This window comes from Falco biarmicus, chromosome 7, assembly GCF_023638135.1.
Source record: "Falco biarmicus isolate bFalBia1 chromosome 7, bFalBia1.pri, whole genome shotgun sequence".
In the NCBI taxonomy this organism is placed as follows: domain Eukaryota; kingdom Metazoa; phylum Chordata; class Aves; order Falconiformes; family Falconidae; genus Falco; species Falco biarmicus.
This window is the reverse complement of record NC_079294.1, coordinates 69,785,270-69,805,023: the sequence shown is the minus strand read 5'-3', so window position 1 is coordinate 69,805,023 and position 19,754 is coordinate 69,785,270. Positions and strand designations below refer to the sequence as shown.

The window sequence follows — 19,754 nt, the reverse complement described above, 5'->3', positions numbered from 1 at the left end:
AGGTGGTAAACAAAATACTTCCAGAACTCCCAGAATCCAAACATTTCTGTGACAAACGTAATCTTTTCTGTGGCTGGAACTGCTGAGTTCAGTGGCTTGTACTTCCCTTAAGAATATCTTGGGGCAGCCCTCATCAGTGCAAGCCGTTATTTTAGTCCAGCTGGCATTACCACAAGCAGTCCTACATTTACACCTTGTAGTTTACTCAAGTGTTTGTTCCCAACACGGGTGGGATGTGCGTGTGCTTCTGCAAGGCAGGCTTTCTTCCAGATCCTTCCCCTTGTTAGTGATCCTGGATTTTTAAAGGATCAGGGATGAGAATTCTCAGATGCCAGGAACTTCCAAAGTTCAAGCTAAAAGCTTGCTAGCCATTATTTAACTTAGACCGATCAAAGCCAGCGTGGTCTAATTTGGTCTTCTGAGACTGACTAGAACTGGGATTTTAAACAGTGTCCTTCTCGGGCATAATCCTCCCTTCGTAAAATGTTTTATTTATTTATCAGTGGAGCTGTGACTTGTACTATGTATACCTGTGTATGTCTAACTTGTAGTGCTGCAGATTTGAGGTGAATACTGTGCAAGTAAATATTTGTAATGTGCAGCAGTTGCTAGCATGAAAACTTCAGCAGCCAAAAGGAGACTGTAAGCTATAAATCCAACTTAGCATCTCTTCGCTAATTAACTGGGTTGCTATGGCAATTGTATTTTTGCTAGGATAATGTTTATACAGATCATACGATATCATTGCTTCATTTTACTTAAAAGCTGTCTGTATGCTGTAGTCGGCTGTCAGCCTTCCTCACCCCCCTTCTTGGAGAGGAGGCAGTGTCTTTGGGTGAGTTGGCAGCTCCGCAGGCTGCGTTTATTTTGGGGAGCGTACAGAGTCCAAGCTGAAACTGGGTTTCTGCCTGAAGCAGTGTCCAAGTCTTACCCCCCTCCCCAGTTAAATGGTGTTTTGTCAGCTTGCCAAAACATCTCTGCGGCAGAACGCTCTGGGCGCTAACTCCCGACAGGCTGTCGCTACCAACTGTCTGCCCAGTAGGGCTGTCTAAGCCTGGAAAGGAGCTGGAATTTAATAACTGTTAGCATACATATGTACTTGATCACTTCTTTTACTCCAAGACAGTAGTAAATTAAGTATATGCTGTTCAGAGTTGTACGAGACTTTATCACTGAGCTAGAAAGCCCAGTCTAATCAGACTGGAATGGGAGAACATCTCAGCCTAGCACGTATCTGAAACTTTCAAAGGAGTGCACTAATTCTCCTGCGTGTTTCATCGTCAAGGTATTGGATATTCCACACATTCTATTTCAGCCTTTTGGTGGTTTAGATCCCATTCCTATGGTGATCCATCCTCCGCACTCCTCATTTAAAGGACCGCTGGACCTCTGCGGTTCATCATCAGCTGTGCCAGTCAAGTGTTTTGGAAACAGTAAGTTTTATTATACAAAACACAATTTTAGGTTAACACAGTCTTGGGGATTTTAAATATTTACAACCACCACCAGTTTTCTGGAGTAAATTTCATATAGCAGCATGTCAGTGTGAGCAGGTAGCTGATAAAAATATCTGTAAAGAATCGGCACTAACCATGCAAGAAGCTGTGGCGCTTGTCAGAGGCGGCCTCTGCTCCAGGGAGGCTGGAGTCTAGTTCGCTAACATATCATTGAGGCAACAGCCAGTCTGCGCATCCTTCAGAAGCGTATTGACCACATCATAGAACTTGTTATCATAAGCCAACCTGTAGTACGTGTAGATATCCTCACAGTACGTGAGCAATTTCTTCAGATTTTTCAAAGCCCCATCAGTAGGTGGGTGTTGTTTAACTCTGAAAAGAATTGTATGTATAATTGAAATAGAAAGGCTTCACAAGACCCGTAAAAACTACAGAACCTGCAAGAATTTCTTAAAAAGAGGTTGTGCTCAACTTAAACATTTTATTCTTTTAGTAGTTTGCTCTGATTGATTAATTTAAAAAAAAAAGATACGATCGGACCAGCCCCAAGGGACCCTAATTATCTGGCTCCATAAATACAGTAGATGCAGTGCTACATCTACAATAGGCTTGAGAAAGAAACTAAACCTAGATCTCAAGTTCCTATATACTCCTTCATCACATGCAAGCTTGTAACAGCACTAAGACTGCCATTAAACATGCAGTTGCTCCTCTAAAGTAGCCTGGGGAAAAGAAAGTTCTGATTTGACCGCAGAATTACTTACTTCTTGGCAATCTCCTCAAATATGCTGGGCTTCAGTGGTCTTTGTTGTTTAAATTCTTCTAAGTAAGTGAAGTCTCCCTTGGTGATCACTTGTTGATACAGAACTTCAGCCCAGTCTGGAACAAAGTCGTAAGCCTCAGCCACAATAGCTGCCTGCAGGGGGAACAGATGCTGGAGTTACTGAGCAGGAAAGAGGTTATTCTTGCGCAGAAGCATTCCTAGACTTAGAATACTTAAAATACTCTACGTCTGCTTGGCCCATCTCTTGATGCTGTTCTTGAGAGCTGCTGTATTACAGAGAAATACAAGGGAACAAGGCGTCAGGGTGGGTGTGTTTTTTTTAAAAGCCCTTTTCTTTCTCATTTCCAAATGTACCAAATGATGGATGCCAATTTAGACTAGATATCAGGGGCCCTGTGCAGATTCACAGCGGCACGAGAACCACTGGATGGCGAAGGTCCCGGCTGCGCGATGCAGCCAGCCAGCAAGGACTGCTACAAACATCAGCCCGCACCAGGACTGTGCTTGCATCCCATCTGCAGCAACACCGTGGGGTAAATTACAGCACTTGGTGGCTACGTGGGAGAGCGGAGCATTACGCTTGCAGGAGCAGAGTGCTTAGGTACCTGCTGTTTAAAACAAGCATTTTCAGAAAAAGCAACAGCTGAGGAAGCCGAGCCTACCTGATAGAATCTAGGCAAGGACATGATGGAGTCCATCAGGCTCTGTCTGCTCAGGTTGATCAGCATAGTGCTCTGACCAGTGTTGAGGAAGTGCAGCTGGAGCGTTATCAGCTTGGTTAGCCGACTGCAGCGCAGGGACTGGCGAACACAGGAGTCCTACTCAATAAATCAAAGACAAACACAAGCTTCTGAAGCATGTTTCTAGCAGAAAGCAGTAAACATTCCTGAAAGCAACATTGAGTCCAGACTTGTCTAGTAGTATTTCATCTTTTAGATCACTGCAGTTCTATCATTAAACCATATTTCGTTAGTTTTAAATGAAGCTTTGCTCACCACAAATGCTTTCATCATAATCACACCAGTTTTTAAACATTCTTTATAATATCGTTCTATTCGTGCCAGTTAAGCTCATGGTCACTCCTCTAAAACCGCAGAACGTAACCGTAACCCTAGATGTTAAAGCCAGAACAGGGAACAGGATACAAGAGTGTTGCTGTGATACGGCGGAGCTGACGCAGCAGGATGATTCCCTTGCTCCTTTTCTGCTGGGACAGGATTCTGCACCCCCTCCCTAATGTGCTCCCAATGCTGTACCAAAGTCATACAATTCCAGCTCATTTTACCTTAGAATAACTTTCTGCTGCATCAATAAACAGAGTCAGGGCTTTCATCAGCAGTTTCTTTAAATTTGGAATGTCCTGAAGAGACTCCTCTGAAATGGGGAAAAAATTTGATAACCAATTATTTATAAAGGTGACAAAGTTAGTTACAAAAATACCTCCTGGTACCAAGTCTGTTGCTTGTGTTGCTTCAGAAAACAACAAAAGACTCAGGAAAAAACCCCCATATTAAAAAAGTGCAAAGAAATGGCAATGCCTGTTCATCAGTTAATGGACCAGAGCTATTGCTGGAACTTGGTCAAGTGATAGAAGAACGGAAAAGAAATCCAAATCATACATTTGTGGTAGATACAAGCACAGACTACTACCAGATAAATTCAGAAAATCATTTGGCATAGCTTCTGGTTTAGTTGCCGTTACAGTACTGGCTAACTCTCCCCACCATTCTCCCAGCTGTACAGAACTAAGTTTAGATGTTCGCAAGTTATCTTGCACAAACATAAAACCCCCAACACTTTATATACACACCCTCTATAAAACCCCACTGTGTCACATGCTGTGAAAGTGAGGAAAACATGCGTGTGTCTTTACCTCCTCCCATGCACAGTACCACAGGAACACTACAGTATGGTAAGAGCCAAAAATCTCACCTCTTTGAAAAATACCAGAGCAGCCGGATAAACCGTTAAGTAGAAGAATGCCCCAAGCCTGGCAAACAGGACCCTCCTTGCAGCCAGCAAAAGTTTAATGGATTTTACCAGGACAACACAGGCAATCAAAACTACATTTACCCATCGTGTCTCCCTTCTTAAAGAAACTTGCTTGTATTTCTCAGTTTTGCAGCTTCTACTCACCCCATGGCTGAGATTCAATGAGTTTAAGCTGTATGCAAGCAGCAGCCTCATGATTCTCTCCAATTTCTCGGCACATACTGAAGCAAAGGGCTATCATGTTGTGCTTTTCACTGTCTCCTGGGCGACAACGTTTGATGTAATCCAGCAGAGCTGTCTTCAGCGTCCCGCTCTGGTCAGATGAAGGAGTATCAGATTAAGATTTGAAGAGGTTTTTTCCTAATTCACATTTTGGTACCCACAAGCAAATCTCTTCTCGTACAATTTTACAAAAAGTGATTGTTACACTCTGAGGTTTCTCCATACTGGTTTAAAACAATGGCAGTATCATACTTGGGCTTAACTACATTGTGTCAGGTAAGAAAAACTAACACCTGTGCATTTATTTATTTACATACAAATGTCAAAACTGACGTTTGTTTACAACTTCATTTATGTTACAATAAAGCTATAAATATGATTTTAAAAAACCCATGAAACCTTAACTGGATGTCAAACCAAAGCAGGACATGAAAGCTCTTAAGTAACTTTCTCAAGCTTGAAGCTTCAACGTTGCTCTTGTTGTAGCACTGAACTAACTAGAAAAAACTGGTTAAACTAAAACCAGAATAAAACCCAGAATTAATTTATTACCATGAAACTTGACTAACACTTCCTACACCCCAGTAATTAAAATCCCCAGGTAATTCCACCTTGTGTAAATATCCATTTCTGATGTAGCCACACAGTTCTCTGAAAGTTTCTCCCTTTTACACCCCTCCACTTACTGGGTCTAATTTCTTTCTCATGAGCACTTCAAAATAGTGTTTCTCATGCAGCAGCTCAAATATATAGGTCATTTCATTGTATCGGCCAATTCCAGTGAGAAGACGAACCTGTGGAAATAACAGTGTAAGTATGAAGCTCAAAGCAAGCAGAAAAATCCTCTCAAAGCAGTCAGTGCTCTGCCAGGGAGAAGGACGCGTGAGGCCAGAGCTCCATCCTCACTGATACAGCTACAATGTTCCCTTAAAGCCACGGAGGTTTTGTTTTTAAACCAGCCTACCTCATCTTCTTTACTGTGAGGTGAAAGGACATAGTTTTACCAAGTACGAATATGGAGTGAACCTTTTAGCAATGACACCATTACAGTGGGCATGTCTCAGACTTCAGGAGTCCTTCCAAGGCAGGACTTAAAGAAGCATGACAGCCTGGCAAGACAAATCACATTTCACCAGTAGCTGAATTAGTTTGTCATTCCCATTCTGATTTACAAGGCTGTTGCTGCCTCACCATTCCACTATCTCCACCTCTCTCTCCAGAGAAGTCCTCTTAAGAGCTTCTTGTGATGTCAGGATCATCTCCTGTGCACGCCATACCAAACACCCACTTTCAACTCCCAGGGACAGTTACTTGCTAACGGGTACACGGAACCCTTCGTACAGCGTCTCGATAAACACGCACGGCATCCCAGACACATACCACGAGTCCGTACTCCTCATTAGGTGCCAAATGTTCATCTGTGAGAAGCCGCGCTGCTTGGAGAACTCTAGTGATTCCTTCCATGTGGCAAGTCAAGCTAAAGCAATTATGGGCCAAAATGAGCAATTCTGTAACTGAAGAACAGAAGAAGTCAGGTATTTCAGTTAATAAGCCGAGGAAGTTATTATGATGCCCCTCTCCAGAAGTGATGCCACCTCTGCAGAGAACACGTAACCCCTCCAGTTACAAAGAGCAGAACTGGATTAGAAAATTGAGCTATTACGGTTCTGTCCTATGCAATTTTAAGAAGTAACAGTTTCTGTAACAGTATGCATTCAGTCTGGCTTCTCATCTGTGGAAAAGTCTGGGATTTTTTTGGATCATCTTCTGAAACATTATTTTATTCCACACACAAAACTTCCAACCTCCTCCACCAAAAGCTGATTGACAAATGTCTAATAATACATCAGCACTCCAGTACTACCAGTCAGCTTTGCATCTGAAAAAGGAAGCCACAGGTTTTGCATCTGGGTTTGAAAATTCATTCATAAATTCCATACACTAAATAAATGAGTTAAACCAGCACATCACACAATCCTTTTTCCATGGAAGGCCTAATCTAACACTGTAAAGCAACTGGGACACAGTGGAGTCCCAGACCTCACTCTCAGCACCACGCAATTCACTTCAGAAAAGCAGCAGTAGTATTACTTGAGCTGGTACACAATGTATTCAAAAATGCAATTTTTAAAAGAACGCTGCTAATGGCATAAACCTTTACAACATTTTGAAACAAACCAGTTGTACCTCTACCTGTAAAAAGGTACTCCAGCAGAGAGCCCATTCCAAGAGAGGGAGGGTCCTCAAGCACAATTTGGTAATTCCTAACACTGTTTCCTCACAGTCTCTTCCTTGCTTTAGTCAGTCACAGAGGAAAATACTAATATTCACCCTTATATTACTTAACCAGACAAAGTAAGGGCTGAGTTAAGATCTGACAACAGGACAAATGTGTTAGGGACTTAACGATTACATGGAACATGCTCTTTTTAATTACTTTTCTCACAAAGGTTTTCCACATTTCCAGTATTATAGCTGGATTCTAATGGAACACTTTCAACATTAACTTCAGCCACACCTTTGCTTCCCCAGAATGTGTTCTAGAAGATGCTCTTTCCTCACCACTCTGACCAAAATAGCATTGCAAGTTCTGCCCACATTAATACTCACGAGAGAACTCGCACCAAAATCTGCCCCTCGTTCATTTTCCTCAGAGATGAGCTGCCCATAATGAATCCTCTTTAAAAACAGTTTAAACTAGCAGTTTGCCACTGGTAGTTAGTGGCAAAACGCTACCCAAGTACCTTGGTTATGTTTTATAAAGTCATTGGCAACATCTCCATAGTATATAAAGCTACAAAGTGTAAAATGGTCTTCAGTGACAAAACATCTAGAAAGTCAGTTTAATAAATGGATAAAGAAAGCAATTTCTAATTGTGATTAATATGAAGAAAGTCACAACACCCTCCTTCTATAACATCTAACCACAAAAGGTCAGGTAACTCACTGACTGCATTTTTCAGCTGTTGGCACAAAAAAATGTGGTTTGTTTGGTAAGTAAACCAATGCAACACTTAAGGAATATGCTTAATCTAAATTATACCTCTACCCAAATCCAAACCTAACAATACTGTGCATGTACTATTAATTTAATATCAAATTTGAGATCAGTAATAGATGCTTCCATCAGCATTGCTTTTATTCTTTGTGATGTGACTTGAAACCAAGTAATGCCATGTTTAGTAACACACTATTTACTTACTGCATGACAGTTCCCCACGTGGTACAGAGGAAATTTTATCCAGCAACTTCATGCCAACCAACGTATGATCCTGGCACAGCTTAGCAAGCTGTAGGAACGCCTGACTCTCAGCTGCAGGGTTCAAAACCTGCTTCTGTCCTGCGTCCACAGAGAGAGAGTTATGTCACAAGTGCTAATTGTTCAGGAGAGATCAGCTATGTTAACAGAAAAAAGCCCAAACCAACCAATTTAACTTCATTCAGACTGACCCAGGGCTTGGGACTACAATTCTAAAGACACTTGTCATTTTACTGCTTAAATTTAAGAATCAGGTACTACTACTTCGCCAGTTCAATCCAATGAAATTCTACTGAACAACCGTATTGCTACTGTAATTACACCTACAATTTCACAAATGCAGTAGGCTACTGCTGCTGAAAAAAGAACATTTTTCTCTTCCTTACAGAACACAATTCTAACCCATCCCTTGAAGTGGCTCCGATTCATACTCCTCCAGGAACCAGTTCCACTCACAAACTCAACAGAAAACTCTTCTATTCTGGATCTGTTTTCTGCTGCGTAGTAAGCTGACCCTTCTGAAGGAGGCACACCAAATAGTCTGAGCTAACCAAGTAAACCGGCACAAGGGTAGCGGCAAAAGTGAGGGACAGCACAGTGGAAGGCAGCTGGAGCAGAGGAGAGCAGACCTGGGCTCAGGAATCTCCACCTGATGGCTCTTTGTTTCTCCTGAAACTTCGTGGTTGATGTTGTGGCAAAGTAGAAGTTACTCAAAGAGAGAAGTCCCCCAGATAAACTCCTGCTGTTTTGAGAAACATCCCTCATTTCACAAAGGAAAAAAACAAAAGGGAAGATGATCTTTTGGCCATGCTTTACACAAATAAATGAACACGAGTCTTTCCAAGTCAGACGACATGGGGCTGCAAAGATCATGATTAAACAAACCCAAATCACCCCGTTTTTAAAAAAACCCAAAACATTAGATCTACATCCATAAAAAATAAAACCTTAACTACTGCAACACCACACTGGACACAAAAATAACTAAAAATAAACATTTGTACAAAACCTTACATAAGGTGTACTAGGTTTACAACTTTGTACAACAGCTGCCCAAACATTACTGACTATAACTGGTACTCAAGTATCTCGAGAGCAAAGACTGTTTTTCAGACACACAAATACTACACTTAGAAACCAAAACCACTAAAATATAAGATCAAACCTCTCTACTACCTTTCCCTTCTGAAGATGCCAATAATTCCTGCATGATTTCTTCAGCCACTAGCTCTGCCACAGTTTCAGGCTGGAGACCCTGTGTGGTCATGAATGCCTGGGCTTTCCTGCACCTGTCCGGCTGATGGGATGACAGAATTGCTCGAAGCACTTTTTCAGGGTCGTGGGCTGAGATTTCACTGTAGGAGCAGTTCAATTCCTAAGAAACACACATACAGTCAGAAGATTCTACACAGCAAAAATTCCAGTCCAGAACATACACTGACCTGCAGTACCTCTTCTTAATGATGAGCTGATGCAAGAGGGGAGTGCTGGAGAAGCAGACAAAAACCACAAACATAGTCTGTACTTGTATCAGTTAACAGTGCCTTCATCTTTATATCTTTGGTATTAATGTTCTCCAAATCAGGATGGCATGTGAGTACTTTGTATTTGAAGTTAAATACACACAGAGCTGTTGCCATGGACAGAGATGCTTTCCCAAACCAAATATAAACCTTAACACTTAAAATACCTACAAGCAAAACAGGAATATTTCCTCCCAAACACTTCATTGTGTTTTACTGCATAAGTCTTACTTATGAGGTTCCTTTCCCTCTTCTTTTCTCCTCCTTCTTTTCTCTTCCGTATCACAAACTCTCAGTGAAACAGATACAGTAGTTTTTACATTTGGAAGAAGAGCTGGTGAGGCTCTGTAAAGGCTCTGCTGTAACATATTACAGCTTTACAAATTAATCAAAAAATGTACCTCATAACCACAATGATCAACTCTTAATTCAAAAGTATGGACATCCAGCTTCAGGCAAGAAGTATACAGACGGTATAAAAGGAAACAAGCCAATCCTACGACTGCTTCTTAGTAGCTCAGACCTAAAGCACTCACTCTGCATATTCAAAGCATGAAAAATTCTGTAGGAAAATCTAAGAACCTCTGTGATAAGGATGACACTAATATTTTCAGCACACACACTGCTGTGTTTATGCAGAAAAAAACTAATTAACGTTCCAAAAATACAGACCAAGTACCATGGAAAGGGGTTCTGTACCCTAAAAAAGTGTTCAGCAGCACCCTCTGGAGAAGAAGCAGAGGTGGGCTGCCAGCAAGCACGAAGGTCAAGGAGCAGAGAGGCAGTAAACAACAATCTGCTACTTCTATCACTGTCTGGGTCAAACCACTTGGAACTTATTAGCCACTCCTCTGAGCAGCCTCTGGGTAAAGAGCTGCCACTGCGTGGAGCCTGCAGAGCACTTCTCTGCTAAAACTTCTAAGGCAGCTGCTATCTCCGTCTGCTTCTGGGTTGGTGTTGATTATGAAGGCATCCCACAACAAAGGCCTAAAGGAAAGTGCTAGATGAACAACATATGCTTGAAAGAGTATAAAAAAAGCACATCAAAGAGACGCAGGCTGAAATCTGGCTTAGTGGAGTCAGGGGTAGGGGTCTGGGGAGTCTGAGAGTTGAGTTCATTTCAACACTTCATGCCTAGGAAGCATCTGGCCATTTTTCCACACACAAGACTTGGTAATTTCACCCTCTGGAGCTTGTTTCAGGCACCTGATGAGTACTTTCACCCCTCTTTTTCCTTTCCTCCACAAACTTCCACAGTACAGCTTGACACAAACCACTTGTTTCTTCAATAACGCTACTAGACACATACCTTAGAAAGTTCGTACAAACAGAGAACCTGTCTGCAGTAGTTTCTCCCGTGGACACATTCATCTGTGAGAGCCTTCAGACTGGTAATGACTTGATCATCTAGAGACGGAGACATGATGTGTGTCCAGTCTTCTAAGCTTGATGCTGGAAAAAAACCCACTATAAATTCCTTTCTCATAAAGACAGGTAACACCAACAAGCCTTAAACTTGGAGCAAGACTCTGGAAATCTGCAGCAAATACATAAAACTTGCTCAGTCTTTGAAAACTGAACTTGATACTTGTGATTTTTTAAAATTCTTTTCAAGTTTTAGAGTACAAACAATATGACAGAACACAAATAAGCCAAAATATCCACAATGGTATCTCAGATGTAAAATTCCTCAGTGTGAGAGCACAAGGGTTCAGCAGTCTTTCTGATGGCTTAGGCTTCATTTATTCTCTTCTATTTCTATTAAGCTCTATACACATTAGTATTAGAAAGCAATGTTCCAGCTGAGAGCTTTCTCATTCCGACTTCATAAATATGCACAGGGTACTTCATAGATAAACATTATCAGGCTTGGCCTTGCTATTAATAAGACACGCTAAGTTCTTTATAAGGTACAAATAATTCAGAGAAATACATTAATTAATGCATTTCCTTGTTTCAGCTCCAGAAACACACTCAAGATTTAGTAGAGTGTGTATTCCGAAAGCAAGAACATAGATTAAGTTCAGTGCTGCTTTACTGGAACAGAATTGGGAACTATAAAGAATGAACAGTTAAGAGACTACAGAAACTGTATACAGAAACACCCTGCCTCAAGCACCTACGAGCAACGTGTATTACAAGGCTTAAAATTCCTTTCACTAGAGGATTTAAGAACCAAGAAGATAACCCACTGTTGTGAAGACCTTATTTCCTGCAGAAATGTTGGGGGCAGTTAACACTAACAAAAGAGGAAGAATCCAGTGGGACGCCAACAATGGTATTACTTGTCAAGTGGCTGAATTGGTTAGTTTACTTACTGCTTGGGACTCTGCTGGGCTGAGATGCGCTGCTTTCAGATCTCTCCTCTCTTGCTGCAAGGAGAGTCTGAATATCTGTGTGTAATTTGTCTAGATCAGTCTCCCCTGCGGCGAGAGCTCTGCAATGTAATACCAGTGCAACATCTCTGCTGTAGAAATGGAAATACTGACAAACACGGCTGGCTTCGTGCACACTTCCTTCGTCAAGGAGGCATCCAATCAGAAATTTGAGTGACTCCTCCTCATCACTAGTCAAGGTCTGTTGAGACTCTCTGAATGCAAGGCCCTCTAGTTTTAAGTACTTTGGTGTGTTCAGAGCAGGAAGCTTTGAAAAAGAAAACTCCTTAGCCAAGTTATCAAAGGTAAGATCCCCGTTTGCTACAACAGGGGAGGAAAATCTCGACTTGGCCGACCCCTCATCTGCAGATAACGTTTGTTGTGCGATGCGACAAACCCAGATCTGCTTCTCTATTTCTTCTAATCTGTGCAGTGACACCGAGTCATTCTTGGCTAGCCAATGGCCAGCTAGGGTAAGCAACAGACGCCTCTCCATAATGCTGTTTATCTTCTCATGAGCTGAAGGTTCAAATACCGTGTTTGCCTGATCAATAAAAAAACAAGATGCAGCTTCGCTGGAGATGGAATTTTTCATGAAGTTGTCATTACATTTTTTCCAGAATTCAATTCTTGTCTGGTTTTGATGCCACTGTCCAATGTCCCTTAAACGATGTAGATCTCTTAGACCCTGCAAAATTCACAGAGGTTTTAAACAACGATTTTTCCAAAAAGGAAAAATCACACTAGATGGCCAGCATACTGAAAAACTGAATTTCGATTAAATGTCTTAATATGCAACAAATTCATCTATTTTTCTCACCCCATAAAACTGACTGCATAGCAAGCAAAACCAGTAAGAGAATAAGGGAATTTATACTGTCCTTTTCAGCTCAGCACTTTACAGTCAACTTGTTTTGTGTACTTGCACTGAAAATAAAAAGTGATTTGAAGAAAATTTTGTGTTTCGGGAAGGCTGAGAGGTTAACATTCTCAATACTGCCAGTAATAGGAGTATTAAGAGGTGAACACCATTACTTAACTATACTGTACCTCTTGCATAACTACGTTGTCCACAGGCAATTCAGCGAGTGCTGCTACCTCCCGAGCCAGGGAGAACATTCCTTTCTCTTGTAGCTGCTCCAGAATTGATCTGCACTCACTCTGAAATGTCTCCATATTGAAACTGGTTAGGATGGCGTGATTAATTGATATGGAGGAATCCTTCAGGGTCTCACTGAGTGCACAGAGTTTCTTCACGTAAGGGCCTGTTTCAAAAGAGTAAGAACAACTAAAGGCAGCTGGGTTTTAAACCTGAGGAAATTCTGCTACTTATTTCAGCATGCAGCCCTGCCAGAGGAGCACAGATTTGCACTCCAAAGACTCCATGGGACTGAAAATAAGCTCTAAATCCATAACTAAAATACTTCTGCGCATAATCTGTGCCCTCCTTATCAACATCTGCACATAATCATTCTCTGAGACAGACTTACACACAGTTACATTTTCACCACTGCAATTCACTGTAAGGACCAAGTCTGGTTATATAAATTTTTATACAAAAATAAATCAGAATGAATACACTTAAACATTTTCAGTCACTGAAAAGACATTGTATGTAGTCTTTAGATTAAAGGAGTAATACCATCTAACAGCAAGCTGGACTTACCATTGAGTAGAAGATTATCTGCTGCAGCAAACAGCTGTAAGAGTTTTCCTAATTCATATTCTGTTCTACATTGCTGCATCATCAATTCAAGAAGAAACAATGCTTGCGATTCCAACCATTGCACAGGTAATTCTGAGGCTGCTGCTTCATCTTCAGTTTTAAGCTGTGTAGATAAAGATTTTTAGGTGTTAGGGCTCTTTTTGCAGATACATTCTGCATTTTGGTGGGAATTGCACTGGAAATGGAAGGTGTACCAGATCTACCTCCTTTAAGAAACAATGAACTGCCATTCCCAAGGGGGCACTGAGCCACTACTGATGTATGTTTGACTTTGACCTGAAAGTAGTAAATTCTATGGCCGGGTGACCACCAATTATTCCTGATAATCATGGAAGAGATAAATGATGCAAGAAGGATCAGAAACGGTCAGATAAAATAAATTGCTAGATTAACAGCCCCTGTCGCACTGCTGTATATGTTATAAGCATATCCACTATGTGAGCGGTGCATAGGGAAAAGAAACTAATGTAGCCTTAGCTTGAATTGCAGGAAGGAAAATCACTAATGACATGGAATGTTAGTTGCCAAGATATTCAGGGAACTAGAAAACTGTGATGGAAAAGAAAGAACTGAAATAATGTCTGAACACATCTGCATGAGACAAACAAGGAACACTGTGAGCACATTTTGGTCCTTTTAAAATCAACCACTAAATCAGTGTTTTGATTGAAGGGTGTTCCACTTCAGTATTCAGTTCACTGGGTCATTTTCAAAGAAAGCCTAGGCAACTACCAAAACTAAAGCAGTACCACAGACTTTTTCAGAAACTTTGAAACATTCTCAAAGTTGTCTGACTTAAATAGATATTCCTTGTAAAAGTCACTAGTTTATCAGCTCAGTATTGACTTGCTCTGATCAATATAGAATAAAGAATATTCCACACTTACCACAAATAATTCAATTTATCAACAGTGGTCCTACCTGACTCAATGCCAACCTTCAAACAGGAAACTGCTCGCACAAGGAGGATGACCTGTATTTCAGTCTGACCATATCAACTTAAAGCAAAATGATTTAGAAAAATGCACTGTGCATTTTAAATTATCAAAAACATTTTTCCATCAACTGCCAGCAATAAAAAGAATGTGTCGAGACCCACTACTTCACAAATCGGCTCCTAGATCATTCCAAGCATACCTTTTTTCAGTACTATCACATTCTGGTAAGGGAAGACCTAGGCAATGGCATTCAGAGAAAATGGATTTGCTTACCTTTGTGAGACTTTCCTGAAACTTGTCCAATTTGCTTTTAGCTTCATTGTATTTTTTACAGTTCATACATAGTTCATACATCTCCAGTATGAACAGTAAAGGGGAATCCTTTAAGACACAAAAATAGGTTATAATTCTTTCCTAAAAATACCTAAATAAACGTAGAATGTGTCTTCCTCAGTACCAGAACAATAAAGTTCTAATTTATTAAAATTGCATGCAAGATTGATATTTGATCTGCAAATTTGTAATAATTGGAAGAACTTCCATTCAAAGATTTTCTTACTTGACTAGGATTTTCAGTAGATTACACCCGGGTTATCTAGGCCACAAACAGCAAGACAGAGGGGGAATCTACAGACCATCTCCTCTCCAAGGGGATGTGGGATACATTCAAGTATACCACTAAAAAGACATCACCTTACCTTTAAAAAGAGCTGGAAGCCATTTAAAAGCGTTTTACTCTTTTGCTTTCTTAAAAAGACTTTCCAGATAACTGATAGGTCATGAAGATCCCATTTGTGATTTTCTGCTGAGTTTTGAATATGATTTGTTGCTTCAGCTCTGGTAGTATCATCCACAGTAGTAATTATCCAAACACAGAGACAATGAATAATGTTTGCATCCTGTCAAATGACACAAATGATGGTTTTATAATAGCCAGAGACAAACATCACCTCATTATATATCACTTCGTGAAACGAGCCACACCATTCACAATTACTACAAAAACCAAGGAAAAAAATAATCAATGAATGCAACCTACCTACCATTTAACACAATTACGCATAACCATCGCTTTTTTATTACTTATTCCTCTAAAAGATAAATAAATAAATAATTTCATCAATACTCACTGGGAAACATGCTGCTAAAACACTCAGAATGGGAGCGTGCTTTCTCAGTCCTTCAGTCAAAAGGTAACATGAAGGGTTTGAGTTCCCCTGACATTGAAAAAGGATTTGAAAGAGACTATCTGCATATTTGCTCTTGAACACACTGGCAGCACTGTTTTCAGGACTCCCTGTATCAGGACACAAAAATGATAACTTCTCCAACGCCAGCATCAAGTGATCTTGTAAGTTGGGAGTGAAATCTTGAAGGATAGAAATGACCTAGGAAAACAGAACCAAAAGCATCCCTACAGAGAGAGATCCAAAGAGAACAGGGGGGAAGGACTGAAGCATTAAATACACAGAAAAGAAATAAAACATACTTCGAATTTGATTTTTCAGATTAATTCTGGACACCTAGAGAGGAAAAAGTGTTCTGTAGCTGTGAATTATTCTAATAAAATATTGAAGCTCTTCCTTTTACGTGAAGCTAAAAGGCCTCCTAGAGACACTCATTTTTTTCATCTCTCTTGTACTCCTAAGAACATAACATGAAAACTGTCTAGTTAGTTGCTGTTGTATAATTATGTATTTTTCAAGACAACAATGAAGAGATGCAAGTTAAAATCCTAGGCCTGCTAAGTATCATCTTACCCGGAATTTTACAGTTAGCTTCCTCACATTACTTCTCCCAAATTGCTTTTAATTTTTACATATTGGTAAAATATTCATTCACTTTTAAATTATGTTCAAAACAAAAAATGAAAGATCTGGATTCTCAAAAGCCTAAGTATCTTTTACACAGAAATAGGTGTAAGTTTTGAAAGGAAAGATGAGTGACTTTACTAAAACTTACATTGAACATATGGTAACTCTCCAATAAAAAAAACCCAACGGCTAATTTATTTTAAATTAAACTTAAAAACAGTATGAGTATGCCATAATTTTAACTAAATTTACAATGAACATTAAGTCCCTTTTTGGCAAATACTTTTGTCTCCAATTCACTTCAAAGAAACACTCAAATCACTCCTCTCTGCGAATTGTTTTCTCCACTACTGATTTATAACATCACATATGATTTTTCCAAATGGGATTTCTCTCCCCCTCATCTTCTGCTTTAATAGTTAGCTCTCACGCTCTTAGAAGCATATTATTATATCTGCTGAACAGCCAAGTCCCTCTGCAGTCAATTTCCTTTGTCTTGCGTTTGCTCTCTCTTGGTATGTGAAAAGCTAAGAAGAAAAGTTGGGAAATCCAGCTGTAAGAGAAGGGCTATTGTATTCAGAGCATATCAAGCATCCTGAGACAATTTCTAACTCCATGGAAACTGATGAGGCTTCCATTTTATGTTGTCTCCACAATGTGGAGTCTTGTAAAAAAACTGTGTTTTTTCCTCCCTTTACTTTTTTCTTTTTGAACATCACAAAGAACATTCTTGATAAACTCTATCTTCACTTCAAACCATACACAGACAACTTACCTGATCTGGCTGGTAGCTGTACAGCTGGGTTTGGATGATGAACTGCAGCCAGTCGTTGGATTTGGCACATTCCTTTAGGTAAGATGTACTCAGGGCAATATTATGGAGTTTACAGAACTGCATTACCAAAGACCACTGCCTTCTAGAGTCACTAGACGTCCTGCATGGAATTTAAAGAGCTTCAGCTGTAATAAACTGGTATTTCTACAGAGATACATATATCTACACACAGAGATATATATTATACATATATATGAATACACAAACGCTAAAACTCAGCCTTCAATCTCAATGTGCCAGCATAATCCTTTATATCAGGTTTTACTCACTTCTTCATTCCTTGCTGCTCAACTGCATCCCAAAAGGCTTCTTCTAAGGACAAAAGAACTGCTGCTGCTGCTGCTTTTTCACCATCAGCCAATTTTGTTAGCTTGTCAACTGTTTAAAAGAACATATTACTATTTCTGAGATGCTATTGGGGATTAGAGTAAGGGTAATATTTTCAAAAGAACCAGTAGTTTCCTTGTCGAGACAAAAAGACACCTGCGGACCTGAAGTTAGATATTTGACTTTCTAAAGTTATTCCTAGAATAAAATTAATATTCTTACAGCTTTGAACATCTGATTCACTACAGCTGTAAGGCAGTAGTTGATTGAAAATCAGTTATGAAAGAGAAAAGAGATTTGGTGATGTTCCTTTGTTTAATCCTCCAGTCATATTACTACAACATTAGGCTGAACCTTACTAAATATTACACAGAGCCTTAGGCAGCTGTTCGGCAGTGTCTATTAGATATTCCTGCAATTCTGGCTGCATGTCATATCGCAGTCTTCCTGCCTTATTTGGCACGCCAGGTTCAAAACACACCTTCAAAATTAGTAAGAAGCAGGAATAAAAAAAAAGAGCAAAATTCTTAGCTCTTCAAAGGACAGGATGTTTTCACTGCACTCCTCAGAAGCTAGGCACCATCTTTCAATCCATCTCTGATTCTCTTCCCAATAAATACACAGTACCCTATTTTAAAACAAACAAAAGACACCCTTACCCAAAGATTCTCTTATTTGATTGTGCTGAGATTCTTCATTTCTAGTTCTGTAACTGAAAATTATGTTTGCAACTTTAAGATCAACCCTGAGTTTGAGGCTGTCGAGACCGAGCAATTCTAGAAAACACACACAGGCTGCTCCTACTGAAGGTACGCTGAAGAAAGAAAGAGCTAAAATGTAGGCTTCATTTCCTGCTTGCTGAATCCTGAAACAAAAACAACACCAGTTAACACATATGATTTTTAACCAATTTTCAAACACAAATATTCCCCATGCAAGCAAGTACCCACAAGGTTTACTAAACTCACAGGCTTTATTAGCCTGAAAGCCATTAACAAACCAGAAGTTTCACATGTATAAAAAAATACAGGTATGAGAATAAAGCCTCAGATGTGATAAGCAAGAGTTTGCAATTGTAACAAAAACTAAAGCAAATACATTTGATATTCTAATTGATAAAAACCATCTGTTAGCAATTTTAGTGCAAGAAGTCCCATTGCAGAGCTTACAACCCAGGCACTGCAGCATCAAAAACCCAAAACTGATTTGCACATTGCGCTAAGCAAAAAAGATACCCTAAAGGGTTCTGCAGTGCCTGGTTCATTGGTTATCTGAGATTTTTCCAGAGTAGTAATTGAAAAAATCATGCATCCTTGACTGTCTTTTAAACTGTTAAGTACTTCAGTCTACGTTAACCTGTTTTCCTTTTTGCCCAAATCTTAGCTGCTTACACAAGAGAAACTGGTTTGCATAGAAACAATGAAAAGCAAATAGTGACTCATACATAAACAAGACATTCTAGAAACAAAGTGATTTGTTCTGATGTAACTCCTATTAATTTTGAATATACTTGCTAGTAAATTTAATATATTCAAACAAGATGTGTAATTTGACCATATGCTTTTGAACACGACTTTGAAACTTCAGCCAGAAAATTTAATTCCTTCAATCACCAATACATTATTTGGCTTACTCATTTAACCAAGTAAGTATCGTCCTCAGGAAATGTCAGAGGAATGGGGCATCATTTTTCTACAAAGTGATCTAGAGGCTCAGGTCCCTGTGTTTGATATGACTGGAACATTTTTCATTCCTTGCTTTCATTGCGCAGATTTTGAGGCAATTCAAAATAAAGCTCACCTTCTTTTAGGTGATATTTGATTACTATCCTACTTGATGCTAGACTGAATAGACTCCTAGGACACCTACAATTTTTAGTGACACAATGCACACCACTTGTTTGCTGTTGGGGAGGATGAATGTTATTCTATGTGCTAGATGATAACTTCAAAAGAACCATCTGACTGTCATGTTTGAGAAGACTTACAACTGTTTGGGGGATTTGCTCTTTACTAACTGCTGGACCAAAAATGTACCAAAAGCAAACGATGGACGTCCATGGTGCAAATAGTACAAAAAATCCAGTCGTTCCATGACAGCATATTTGTTCACCAGTTCAGGTGATGAAAAATGAGGAAAGTCACTTGATGCATCTAGAAAGAATATTATTATTAGGAGCTGATAAACAGTTGAATTAAACACAGAAAATGGCTTTCAGCTACAGAACATGAGATGACAATCCAATACCTCGCTTCTTGTTCCAATTCAAATCCCAGCATACCCAAACCCCACTGAAATTCCAATTCTCGTTGTAAAATCAGAAATCTGGATCACTTCTTAGGTGCTCAACTTGCTTTTAAAGGAAAATATTGCTTTTCTATCTCATCAGACATTTTGAAAAAAAATCTTCTGTAAAGAGCTTAATGGAAAAAGGTAACCTATCTAGGATTTAATTTCAAAACAAAATTTTAGTAAATTGCACTATTTTTTTTTTGGTAAAGG

General features: G+C 39.7%; 1 protein-coding gene across 1 annotated transcript in view; it reads right to left on the bottom strand.

Annotated features, from left to right (window-relative positions):
- Nucleotides 1-1,420: 1,420 nt before the first annotated feature.
- The window catches only part of SPG11 (SPG11 vesicle trafficking associated, spatacsin), a 35,330-nt gene continuing 16,996 nt past the window's right edge, over nt 1,421-19,754 (bottom strand). The window contains exons 21-40 of the mRNA XM_056347838.1: nt 19,240-19,405; nt 17,912-18,117; nt 17,195-17,303; nt 16,866-17,025; nt 15,407-15,664; nt 14,975-15,175; nt 14,550-14,657; nt 13,279-13,441; nt 12,663-12,877; nt 11,556-12,300; nt 10,547-10,689; nt 8,891-9,089; nt 7,658-7,795; nt 5,836-5,969; nt 5,142-5,249; nt 4,378-4,546; nt 3,527-3,615; nt 2,904-3,059; nt 2,222-2,373; nt 1,421-1,829 (exon numbers count right to left, since the gene is read on the bottom strand). Coding sequence (XP_056203813.1) covers nt 1,649-1,829; nt 2,222-2,373; nt 2,904-3,059; nt 3,527-3,615; nt 4,378-4,546; nt 5,142-5,249; nt 5,836-5,969; nt 7,658-7,795; nt 8,891-9,089; nt 10,547-10,689; nt 11,556-12,300; nt 12,663-12,877; nt 13,279-13,441; nt 14,550-14,657; nt 14,975-15,175; nt 15,407-15,664; nt 16,866-17,025; nt 17,195-17,303; nt 17,912-18,117; nt 19,240-19,405 — 3,800 coding nt within the window. The 3' untranslated portion in view covers nt 1,421-1,648. The remainder of the gene's footprint in view (nt 1,830-2,221; nt 2,374-2,903; nt 3,060-3,526; nt 3,616-4,377; nt 4,547-5,141; nt 5,250-5,835; nt 5,970-7,657; nt 7,796-8,890; nt 9,090-10,546; nt 10,690-11,555; nt 12,301-12,662; nt 12,878-13,278; nt 13,442-14,549; nt 14,658-14,974; nt 15,176-15,406; nt 15,665-16,865; nt 17,026-17,194; nt 17,304-17,911; nt 18,118-19,239; nt 19,406-19,754) is intronic.